Raw genomic sequence first — 12,734 nt, 5'->3', positions numbered from 1 at the left:
CAAAACCCACTTTTCAGTCATTATAATATATTGGGTGAGTAAGCTACCAACAGCAGGTATCCAGACTGATATATCAAGAGCCCATTTTAAGACTTAAAATGGCCTAGAGTCTAGAAGGAAGAGAGTTGCAGATGTTTACGCAAAAAAACTGGAATTTTCAGGAACAGGTCAGATAGAGCAGCAAAAATCAATAGCAGTATTTAGGAGGGAAAGTAATGGCATATAGTTCTAAAAACTATAGATGGTTTAATGAGAGGTGATGTGGTGAGTTCTGCCATAGCACACCACAAACTGGTGCTGAACGGTAGAAGAAGCAAGCCAGCTCTGAGATCAAGGGAAATAAAAACAGTGCACTAGTTTAATGGGGGGGGGGGAGAGAGAGAGGCAAGAAGCCAGCACCACAATCATTGCAATTTCAGTCTATTGACCAAGACCAATGGAATCCACTGCAAAATATGATACTGGCAGATTAGTTTCTCTGCCTGGGAATTATCCTGCAAGTCCTCAAAATTCAATAGTGTCCTCTATACTTTTTAACATCTACATGGAACTACGAGAAGTCATCTAGGGATTTAGAGTGCCATGTCATCAGTAAGAAGATGACACCCAAGTCTACTTCTTTTCAGCTGAACCTAATGTGGCAGTGGCCTCCCTGTGAGAGCATCTGTAATTTCTAATGAAATGCATGGGGGTGAATAAACTGAAGACCAAGCCAGACAAGACAGAAATTATGGTGGTGGGAGGTTAATGCAAGCAGGAAACTGCCTTTTTTGGAACAGGCTATATTTCCGGTTAAGGCTTAAGTTTGCAGTTTGGGAATGCTTTTGGGTCCAGCTCAGCTCAAGGATGCCCAGATAATAGCTGAGGCCTGAAATGCTTTTTAATTCTTTTGGCAGGTTTGTGAACTGCACCTTTGTTGGAAGACAACGATCTGCATACTCTTATTCATGCTTTGCTGACTTCTACAATAGACTGTAATAAGCTACTAATAGGATGCCATTAAAGACAGTCCAGAAGCTTCAACATGACCATAATGCAGCTGCCCATATGCTGGTGAGTATAGGCTGCTGTAACACTTCTTTTGAAACATCCTCGTTAGTTAAGCGTTTGTTTCTAGGCATAATTTAAGGTGCTGGTTTTGACCTTTAGGTCCCTGAATGATTTGGATCCCATGTGTACTATGAAGCATCTTCTCCTGCTTTGAAAACCCTTCCCCCAAAGTTTATCATCAATCTTGCTTAATGAAGCACTGACCCAAATACAAGTGACTGCTGACATTAGCGTAACGCAGAGGTAAGCAACTGTGTGCCTTCCAGGTTTTTGGACGACAATTTCCAGAATCCCTGACAATTGGCCATGCCGGCTAGGGCTTATGGGAGTTATAGTCCAAAACATCTGGAGGGCACCAGGTCGCCTACCCTTAATGTAGCAGCTCCAGAATTATGGAAATCCCCCCTCCCCCCCCAAAACATGGGGCAGGCCCCATTGCTATTCTTCATAAGGGACAAAACACATCTGTCTAGGCACAAGTTTTGCAGTCTAGATGACGGCTTGGCTTTTTTGTCAGTAAAGCTGGTGTTTTTTGTTCTTGTCTAATTTTTATTCTCTAGTGGTTTTTAGCATTAGTGTTTTAATAGCATTTACCTGTTATGTAGACCATCCCTTTTGAAAAGCAGTCTAGAATTACAGCAATAAAAATAAAAAATATCAAGAGCGATGATTTAAAGTGGATAGTTGCAAGACAAGTGACAGCAGAGTTATAAATTGAGTGAAGTGTACTGACAGTGCAAGGGATTGCAGGGGAGTGTATATACACAGAGCATGCCAGGCATTCACAAGTATGATTTTATATTTAAAAATAACAAGCAGTTTTCACTACACTATTAACCCCTGATCTCTCTTTGATTGCTAGCAAAAGTAGACTCATACAAGCTTCACTATATGCTACATGCAGATACATGTTACAGACATCGAACAGCTGCTTTTTTCAAACTTAAGCAACTTCTGGTAAATTTTACTTTTTTGTAATGTTATTTTTTCTATTTGCCTTCTTGAATGTACAGTACACACTTGAGCCTCAGTACTGGGCCTTACTGCCTTAATGCTTCCACATTATGCCTTAACTGCATAGCAGATCTGTAATTTCTAAGAAAAGGCAGCGTTGGGAGGGGTGACTTGAAGCAGAGAAACAGAGCAGGGGGGATTCCGCCATTTCTCTGCTCCAAATCATCCCTTCACTAAGCTGCTTAAGCTTAGAAATGGCAGCCACTGTGTAGTTAAGTCCTAAATAAACTAGCATAAATTTTAAAAATTCCCATTGAACCAATGAATGCTGTGCTGTGGGTTGAATCCAATGACGTCATTCTCCTGACAGAACTGTGTGTGTGTGTGTGTGTGTGTGTGTGAGAGAGAGAGTTGTGTGTGAATGTGCATGCATGTATGTGCCTCTGCAGACACCCAACGTGGACTTCAAGGCTGAAAAGGGTGTGTACCCCTCAGTTAGAGAATAAAATAAGCCTTTAACTTCCACAATGGATGTACATGATACATAGAATACATTCTAGAAGACATGCATAAAAAAAGTACCAGCAAACAGTTGGGGGGGGGGGGGAGATACTTTACCAGGGCATTTCAAAGTTTAGTTAGATGCTGTATTTTGTTTTATGAACAAAAGAGCCTCTGAAAGCAGAAACAATTAGCAACAGTAGGAACATTAAAGGAAGAGAGAGTGGTTGCTTGCTGAATGAGCAGAAAGAAAGAAAAAACAATACACAAGAAGCATGCAAGTAAGGGGACACCATATTTTAGAGATGGGGAGTAGGGTAGAAAAAAATCTACAAGTGGAATATGAATTATTACTTTACAAAGTAAGAAACAGGGTGTGTTAATTTTGTATTAATAATTCACAGATCTGAAGAACATGAAATGAACTCAACCAAAAAATGAATGCTGCCCTGCAGTACTCACCTTACCACCTTTAGAAGGACCTGGCTACAAGAGACATCTGTCCCAACAATCGACATATCTAAATGCCATATAAATCAAGGCACTGAACTGTTTTCTTTTGTCACATTACTGGTTCTTCTGCCTTGAAGAATAATATTAATTTACCCACTCAAGTAGACACTTTACAAGTTCATTAGAGCATTCTTTGCTTCACTAGATTTTTCTTCTACTGCCAAGTACAATGGTACTTGCTCAAAACGAAAAGTCTACGTTTAGGCAACAAAGGGATTCTTCCTTGACACAATTACCATCATCCCCCCCAAAACAGGACAGATGTGCTAACAGACAATATTCTAGCAAAGAAAATGAGGAGCAAGAAACTAAAAGATGCCCTAAAGTATCAACCTCCAAAGAGAAAGCAAGCCAAAGACAGATGCAGCAGCACTAGTAAAAGCAATGCAACCAAAAGATACTGTTTTATGAGTAAGATGTCAGTATGAGCCACCTATAGACAGCAGTCTAAGCCACCATCTTCTTTTTATGGTCCAAGTGCTGTTTCATTAATTACTTTACCAGATAAAGTTATTAATATTTATGTTACAAAGATCATGTGCATGATGGAGTGTGTAAGAATGATGGGGCAACACATAGTTCATTCCAAGCACACAAATCAGGAACCAGATGATATCTGCATTAACTTTCCAACATGTAACTGGATTCCAGATATAGGTACCGGAGTAAAATCAGTAAACTACTCAACTCACACATGTCTAGTGCCCATGCCTTTTCTGACAACCACATGTATTAACACAAATCCTGAAAAGTAACCAAGCAACTTTTATATGAATATTATGGGTATCAGATAAAGCAATCAAGGATGTAAAAAGTGATACCTTGTTTCAGTTATACAGTGATAATACCCTATGGACAAGTTCAGGTATCACCTCAGAGTGATTCATGCAATTAGGTAACGTGTTCCTTGTGTTATGAAAATGCATTGAACCACACATATACACTCACTCACCTATAATTCAATGACATGCCACACTTAACAATACCACCTCTGTGGCATATCTAAATCCTGGATTCCTTGGAGGAGCTGCCCCTCCAATCCAATCCCCTAGTGACTTGGTAATTATGGACACAAAAAAGCTTAAATGTTAAACATGGGGTTGGACCCAGATATAGGCATGTGCAACTGGGCTGGCAGAAGCAGGCTTTCAGTCCCCCACTACCCACAGAAAGCCCCTCCAGCACCCCCAAATGCAGCACAGATCAGGAAACCCTGCTGAATGGGTTGGGCTATAGTGCAAGGGGAAAGGGTGGATCCCCCCCAGATTGGGCAGAGGTACTTTCTGTGAGTGCAGCTCTATTCATGGAAGGCAACTCCACCTGATATTTTGGGGGTCCCTCTCTTCCTCTTGCACCACTCCCTACCCCATTCAGCAGGGTCCTCCAACCCTCTCTGTAGCATTTTGGGGGATGAGGAAGAGAAGAGGGCAAGGAAGTCTGCTTCCACCAGCTCAGTTGCACATGCCTAAATCGAGATCCAACTCACTATTTTTATTTTTCTTTGGTTTCTTCTCCATCCTCCAAGTTTCTATTCCTTTTAGATTTGATTGCTGAGGAAGCAGTCTGCATGTGTGGTATGTTTGTGTTTTTCAGACAAACTCCTACCAGAAAGCTCCACCTTTTTCCTAGGATAAGGGCAGGTTAATTTCTTTCTCCACTTTCCCTCCTTCCTTTGGGTCCTGTTTGTTCCTAATGAGTAGCCCAGCTTAGCCCAATATCAACTGGAAAAGCTTTTGATAATTAGGCTGTCCTTAGGCTTGTGAGGAAAAAAGCCCATGGGATTCAGATTACTTTCCTCTAGGATTGCCAGATACTGTAGATTCCTGAATTTCTTAACAGCTGCACAGGAAATAAAATTAACAGGTGTATCTCTTCAGTGACAATACAGGACGAAAGGGAAACCAAGACACACCTGCCAAAATCCTTCCCTCTAGCCAAGTACCAAATATATAAAAGCCCTGCTTTGGACAAAGCCATCTAGCTCTAAAGGTTTTAGTTATATTATTTTAAGGAAGGGGGATTATTATTAGCACTGCTTTCAGCTTCACAATAGTCACCACAGATAAAGAATGAATGAACGGCCAACGGAACTCATGCCATCATAAATTAAGTTTCTCTCATTTTTTAAACTGTATTGATTTTATTCCATCCTAAAGATTTCATTGTCTTCTGCATTAATTTTAAAGTTAACCTATATCATTTTGCTTAAGTTTACTTATTTGTTGCTTTTGATTTCCCTTCAAGATCTTTATTTTATAGCAATGGCAGACCTTCCCATCCATGATTTAGTTTCCCAGTACCAAAGATGACCAATATACCCCATGAAGCAGACACTTTACTGGCACAACAGGCATGATTTGTGTGTATTACCAGTTTTCTTTCCAAATAACATTTTAAAACCATAGTTCCATTTCCAGTTAAAAGCATTTTGGGCAGCAGGGTGGGGAAAGACCCCCAACAGACCCCAGCCGAAATACACTGCACTAAGCTAGATGGGGCAACAATAAGACAGCGCCATGCTTGTGGACTTCCAGGTGATCCCTGAGACTATCCTGAATATAAAACAAAGTACTTGATGACTTTCTCACAGCAAATACAGTGAGACAAAGGCAAATTAAAATTTAGTTCCCTTCCATACTTTAATGGGGCTCTACTGAAAGCATGAGATGAAGGGAAAGGAGAAGTTTTGCTAGGTACCAGGTCTAGAAATGATCCATTTTTAGCAATATGTAACAAGTGCAAACCTACGGGCTACACAGCAATGTTTCCCCTTCCCTTGATACATTAAAGTACAGCTGTATCAAAGTTTGTATGGAAGTATGCTCTAGTTTGGAAGCCTTTCAAGCATTTTTCCCACATAGCACCCATAATGCCAGAAAATATGGTAATCCACAAATTAGAATAGTGGTTTAGAGAACCAAATTTTAAGCACTGTCAAGCCAAGCTAATTATCCAATAATTCTGTGTTCTTAAATATTACCATGAATAAAACTGTACATGAAAAATGTACAAGACCAAAGTGAGTTGGAATTCAAGCAATTACTTCAAAAAAGTTATTTGTGAAAATTTATTTATTAACAAATGTTAAGTAGGCACAAATATGGTGTGTATAAGCTCTATCTCTTCTACTACATAAATACCAAATGTTTGTACTACTGTTTAATACATCTCTTATATTAGCAAAAAGCGAAGGCAACAGATTTTGTATAGCCTATTGCATTTAGGGTGGAACTCCAGCTAACTTTTAGGCTTAGGCAAAAAAATTCAAAACAAGTCATATACTCAGATGACTGCACTTTGTTTTACTAGGAAGCACTGAGAATATTTTAAATATTTTAACATTTTTAGTTTAGTCACTGATAAGTGTCCATAACTGTAACTAATCTAATGTATAAGATGTTAGACTACTTTTAAATCAAAAATACTAAAAGCATGGCTTAAGATGCAATCAGTTTACATTCCTTTATAATAATTTCTAAGTAGGACTAAAAGTATTGCACAAAATGCTTAACAAGAGGGTTATGATTATGGTTTTACCCTTCTACAATAGCATCAAAAAGATTTTTTAGACTATGCTTACACAGGGCCAAAGACCCAATGATTTATCAAACATTCTAAAGTAAGAGTTTAAAGCCAAAGCACCAATCTCCCGTGCATTTTTTTAAAAAAAGAAGAATCTTAGGTATCTCCATGAAAAACCATTTACAATCCAACGGCATGTTTCATCCCCCTCCTACATATGAGAAGTGATCGCAATATAGCACAAATATCCTCCCCGCTTTGGGCTTGATCAACTGCATGTAGCCAGGCACATTGCAATATGCCCAGAAATTACCTGCAAAGGGAGGCCCAGCAGTATCTGCCACAGCAAGATCCAACAGCCTTGCTTCTCCCCACAGCTCCACATACAGACTATATGTATGGAGAACAAGCAGAGGGTATGAGCAGCCCTAACGAGGACTGAAGCCACTAGATTTCACTAAAGGAGGCACACAAGGGACTAGCATTGCAGATAATGGCTAAGCACATTGCTGTACACTTAGCTAAAGGCCAGCAAGGAGGGAGAGGTTGCATAGTACTCTATGGTGACATATGTCCTGTGCGGGGGGGGGGGGGGATTAGGTCCCAAGTTTTATATGTACCCAAATATCCCTTCCTCCACAGCCACCTAGATATTTTAAATTGCTCTTTCAAATGTTCCTCCCTCCCCAAAGAGATTCTAAAATATAGACTGCCCACCCCCAAAAACCTCAGGAACTCAAATAAGATTTTTGAATTATCTATGATATATTACACTACCTCACCCTCCTGAAAACATATGGGATGATATGTCAAATAGTATAAAGTATCTATACAGATGAAAAAATGTACATGTCACAATAAACTGATGAGATACAGAGTTGTCATTTGACCACAATTCCATGTTCACTTGGAATTTCAGCAATGCATTACTGGTTGTGGGAAACTCCCATGTTATTCTTGTATCTTTAGGGTTCCTTCATGAAATCTTATTCAAGGCTTCTCCAAGTTTCTCCGTGGCTTCACTGTATGCCTATCTTTTTTAGTATCTTGAATAACCTATTTTGGCCCTTTTGTTTTGCTGTGTAATAAAACAACAAGGCCCATGTTATGTTTCTAGAAGTGCTATTTACATATTATTAAAAATATAAGTATCATCTCAACATTTAGAATAGGTCAGGTTAATACAGAAATCAAGGAGTATTTTTCATTTAAAATAAGGTCTCTCCAGTTTAGCAAAATTATCTCGCTCCAAGAAAGGAAGAGGAAATTCTTCCATACAGATTAGGATCTCCTAAAAAGCACCTTGGTGAAACAATACATTGGCCTGGATCCAAAGAATTGTATCCAATGCAGCGCTTGCACGAGGATGTTCACAACAGGGGAATTATCTAACCCCTCCTCTCCACTGCAGTGCCCTGAAAAACCTCTCTTGAAGGTAAGGGGACACTAAGGAAAGACCTGGAATGTGAGGCAGGGGGCTGCAGTGGAGAGGGTCGGAAATTAAGAGATATTTGGGTGGAGACAACGCAGCCTAATCTCCCTCCAAAGATTACTGTGAGAACAAAAAGGAGAAAACCCACATACACCATCCTGAGCTTCTCTGAGGAAGGCTAGGATAAATATGTAAATTCAAAGATTTACAATTCGAAATTATTGGTTTTCATGTTATTTCAGAGAATCTGCTACATAAACGTTTTGACTACTTAGTTTCATAGTCACAGTAGCCGGAGGGAGGGGGGCACATGCTAAACAATTCCATTCAGAGAAGCAGCCACCTACATTGACTGCTTTCTCAGTGAGAAACATATCCAGGCAGGCAAATTTCTGTGGGCTGGTTTTTATTTATTTATTTTGCATTGGTTTCAAAACAAATGGAAATCTCTTATAACAAAGGCCAAAACAACGAATAGGTGAAATCTAGCTTTAATACAGAATACTACTTTCCTCAATAAAGAGATACCTCAAATAAATCGGGGTGGGGGGTGGAGATACCAGACTGTGGAGGTACTACCTCAACGAACATGAAGTTACTGTATATCCTCAGTTTTATCTTCACCTGTTAATAAGTAATACGCTTATCCATCAACAAAAATGCAAGGTTCTGTTGACTGTAATGCTTTCAATACAAACTGTCTAAATAATTTAAAATATTATCATCAATGAAAATGGAAGAAGAGTTACCTGTTTATATTCACTAACGCAGTTTTGGCAACAGAATCTTTTCGGCTCCCCATCAACCATAAGGATATTGTTCGCTGCACCTTTACTAGGCAGGTATTCCCCGCAATGCTCGCAACAATTCATGATTAAACCATTTGCCATTCGATATCGATTGAAGCAGTGGTCACTGCACAGCTTATGAGTCATATTTTTAAAGCTAACTTCATGACGTATCTGAAGGTTAAAAAAAAGACAAACAATTTTACTCGAAATAGTTAGATTTAGCCTGATAATAGGTTTCAAGCATAACTTCAGATTTGTTTGAAAAACATGGACAATGCCATTTCAGATATACAAGCTATACTGGTACTTTAAGAGCACAATCCTATGCATGTTTCGAGAGCAAAAAGTCTTACAACCTTCAGAATTCCCCAGCCTGCCATGCTGATTGAGGAATGCTGGGAGTTGTAGGATCTTTTTCTTTAAAAGTCTTTTAAGAAAGAACAGGAGAAGATACTACACGATAACAACTTAGTTATAAAAATATCAAGCCAAAGTATATCCAGTTTAAATATCAACAGTGTATTCAATCACATAAATGTAACAAGACTCTAAACATTTATGTTCAAACAATGGAAACAATGACACCCCATTTTAAACAAACATTCCTACTTTCTGTGGAATTAATTTCCACAGAATCAATAAGTTGCATTACGGACATATGTTAGAAAAAGAATTTCACATGTACTTTAGAAGAAGAATGTGTAAGGATTAGGCCCCACATCTCTGCAGAAGTATCGTGAGAAGGTGTGGGAATAGATTCAGAGTTAGATGAGTGAGAGGATGAAGGGCTGGGGGAGCTCTCAAGGTCGCAGGAGATAGAGCAGAGAGACAGTGGCAGAGAGGAATCTTTCCAGATGCTGGCTCATCAGTTGGATCAAAGGCAGGCAGAAACCTCTCAATCCATGAGAATACAGGATATTAGTCGTGGAGGAGTTGGGTGTGATGGAGCCAAGAATCAGATGTTGGGTTAAGAGGGAGCAGCAACTTCACGAAGCGAGATGGTCTAAAAGGTTGGCCAGTCAAACGAGGTCCTTAGGGGAAGACCCTCCCTTAGAGAAGAACTTGAAAACCCACTCAGGTTCATACTGCTGATGGCCACCAGTTCCTAGCATAGTGCATTCATTGAAGAGAACTTCTTGTAGTCTAATTCGTACTGTGCAAAGTTGACTAGAGAACTTAGTTCTGTGCTGCAGGATGCTGATTAGGTCTGTAACCTGAAGTTGTGTTGATCTGGCTGTGATTTGCCTAATAAAAGCTATTTACCAAGAGAATGTCTTTCTTGTGTGACTACAAAGACACCACAAGGCTTGGCAGGACAGAATGCCCCAAACTTCTCCTCAATTTAAGGTATTAACAGAGGGCAGAAAGCTCAACGTTCAATGATTCAGTGGTCCAGGTCGTATACAATGGTAACCCACTTTTAAAAAAAATCCTGGGTTACCATGAACGACCCAGTGTGCTAGTTCACACAGCTTGACTGCTCCAGCAGGAGAAGCTAAACAAGCCAGGGTTTTGACCCCAATAAACCCTGGTTTCCAATTCTGGCTTCTTGGAGGAGAGGCAAGCCAGTTTCATCTTGCATTTGGATGTAATCTAAGTGCCCTTGGCTTATTTAGCCAAGGAGTGCCTTTGGCTTGTTTAGCCACTCCTGCTGGCAGGAGGAGCCAAGCACGAGCCACCAGGCTACATGAACTAGCATGCTGGCTCATTCACAGTAACCCAGGGTTCAAAAACTTGGGTTACCGTTGGATGTGAACTAGGTTGATACTAGGGATGTCGTGGGAGTCTGAGAGGAAGGTGGAGTCTGGTGGACACCCCCCGTTTGGCCTCTGGGACCCACATCCATGGACTGTTGCCACTTACCCATCGTGTTCGGCTCCCTGGTCGAGCTAGCAGGCGGTCTGTGAGTGTCCAGCGAGCGTCTGCCTGACCCCTCCGAGAGCCACCATTTTGCTTAAAAATGATGGCTCATTGTTTTACATAAAAGACATTTTACATAAATGGTTGCTGTAAAGCGGCCATTAATGCAAGATTGCAGGCGTGAATAGAGCATTCATGCCTGTAATCTTGCATAAAGGGCCGCTTTATGGCTGCTAGGTGGCCACGTGCCATTTGCCTGTGGTCTGCCCACCGGTTCAAGCGGGGGGCTGAACAGGGGCGGGTAAATGGTGGGAGTCTGGCAAGCAGCATGCGGGATGGTTTGCCCATCTCTAGTCAATGCGTAAATTATTTCCATCTTTACAAAGAAAGAAAATTGCAGTGAGACTGCTGGTGACGAAGGGGGAGGCCACCAACTTCATGATGACAAAACAGCATCAAAGAACACCTACTCTAAATAAATACAAGTCAGTGAAGGCTGTAGACCAGACTTCCCCAATCAGATACACTTTAGATGTGTTGGACTTCAACTCCTATCATTCCTATACTGGCTGGGAATGATGGGAGTTGCAGTCCAACACATCTGGAGAGCACCAGTTTGGGGAAGCCTGCTTTAGATATCCACCCAAGGAACCTTTTGCATCTTCTTTTATTATTATTTATTACTTTTCTATACAGCCCCATAGCCCAAGCTCTTTTAGCTATCATACCTGAGAATCTGCATGGTGCCAGAAGTTTAGACAGCATACACAAATGCACTTAGTGAAATGTTATCTACAACTGATAAAAAAATCTTACCAAAATGATTTAAATGTAAGATGAAACTGGGTGTTTCATCTTACAAATAGTTATAGAATTGTTTGAGTGCATCAAGGGGGGAAAAAACCAAACAAACCTCTGTTAGTTTACCACAGATAGTACATCTTGACTTATTTAAGATTCCTTTCGAGGGATTCTGTTTGTCTTCATAGAAGGACAAACATGATGTACTGCAAAACTCCTGGAAGGACTCACTTGAATCAACCTGAGCAACAATGGTACCTTTCATTGTTGTTATATCTCTGAAAGATAAAGAGAACATCTCAGTGTTTTAGCAACCATTACAAGCTTCATATTCACAGAAATTACATGATTTACTGAAAAACTGTTAACACATTAGAAGTTATAATTAATCAAGAGCGCAACCCTAAGCATATTTAGACAGAAAAAGTCTGACAACTCCCAACATTCCCCAGCCAGCATCATAGGATTTTTTTTTCTGTCTAAGCATGGACAGGATTGCGCCTTTAAAAGAGGCAGTAACTGCATATCATCCCCCACTTTTTTTTCTCAAAACAACAGCACAATTACTTGTTAAAATAGTGGTATGTAAACAGGAATTGATATGCTGAACTACATTTTTCAGGTTAACAAAAGGCTAACTAATTAATTCTGACCCTTTGCACTCTTGTGATGCTTTTTACTAGAAGCATCATGCTGTGTTAATATTGAAGCAGCAAAACAAAATGGAAGTTTTCAATTATATCAACATGACTCAGACCATCTCTGCTGCCGAATTGTTTCAGCTTCTGGACTAAGGAATAGTGCAGACCATGGTTTGCATATTGAAAGCCAAACCTCTTCATCCTCCCCACCACACACACCTCCTGCTATGTTCACATTTCACATGTGCACCTATGCAAACTAGACTAACGAATTGTGCTTCCTTATAAATGAGAGACTGCAAACCCACCTCATGCCACGGTTACAAGTATCCCAGCTTATTTTACCAAAGATTCCACAGTTCTACATGGAACACAAGGAAGCTCCTTTATACTGGGTTGTATCCAATGGTATCCTTCCACCAGCAAAACGGACAGAGCACGCAGCCGCCCCACACCCCATATCTGTTCCAGAGGGTTGGGGGACCCTCCAGAACAGGTGTGTGTGACAAGAGGGAGACTACAAGGGGTCAGGAGAAGGGAAACTCCTGTTGCACAAGTGGAGGTCCGCTCATGTAACATTGGATTTAGCACACTGAGTCAGACTACTGGTCCATCTAGTTCAGCATTGCCAACACTAGCAGCAGCTCTCCAGGGTTTCAGGCAAGATTC

General features: G+C 40.4%; 1 protein-coding gene across 20 annotated transcripts in view; it reads right to left on the bottom strand.

The window, feature by feature from the left end:
- Positions 1-12,734, bottom strand: part of ZMYM2 (zinc finger MYM-type containing 2) — an 80,996-nt gene that overhangs the window by 35,143 nt on the left and 33,119 nt on the right. For all 20 annotated transcript variants that reach the window (XM_084842813.1, XM_084842799.1, XM_084842809.1 and 17 more), the window contains 2 exons: positions 11,537-11,702; positions 8,722-8,934 (listed from right to left, as the gene is read on the bottom strand). In XM_084842813.1, coding sequence (XP_084698939.1) covers positions 8,722-8,934; positions 11,537-11,702 — 379 coding nt within the window. The remainder of the gene's footprint in view (positions 1-8,721; positions 8,935-11,536; positions 11,703-12,734) is intronic.

This window comes from Heloderma suspectum, chromosome 3, assembly GCF_057233095.1.
Source record: "Heloderma suspectum isolate Gila_16-S chromosome 3, 16-S_ref, whole genome shotgun sequence".
In the NCBI taxonomy this organism is placed as follows: domain Eukaryota; kingdom Metazoa; phylum Chordata; class Lepidosauria; order Squamata; family Helodermatidae; genus Heloderma; species Heloderma suspectum.
The sequence above is the reverse complement of the archived record's forward strand: the minus strand, read 5'-3'. Positions and strand labels throughout refer to the sequence as shown.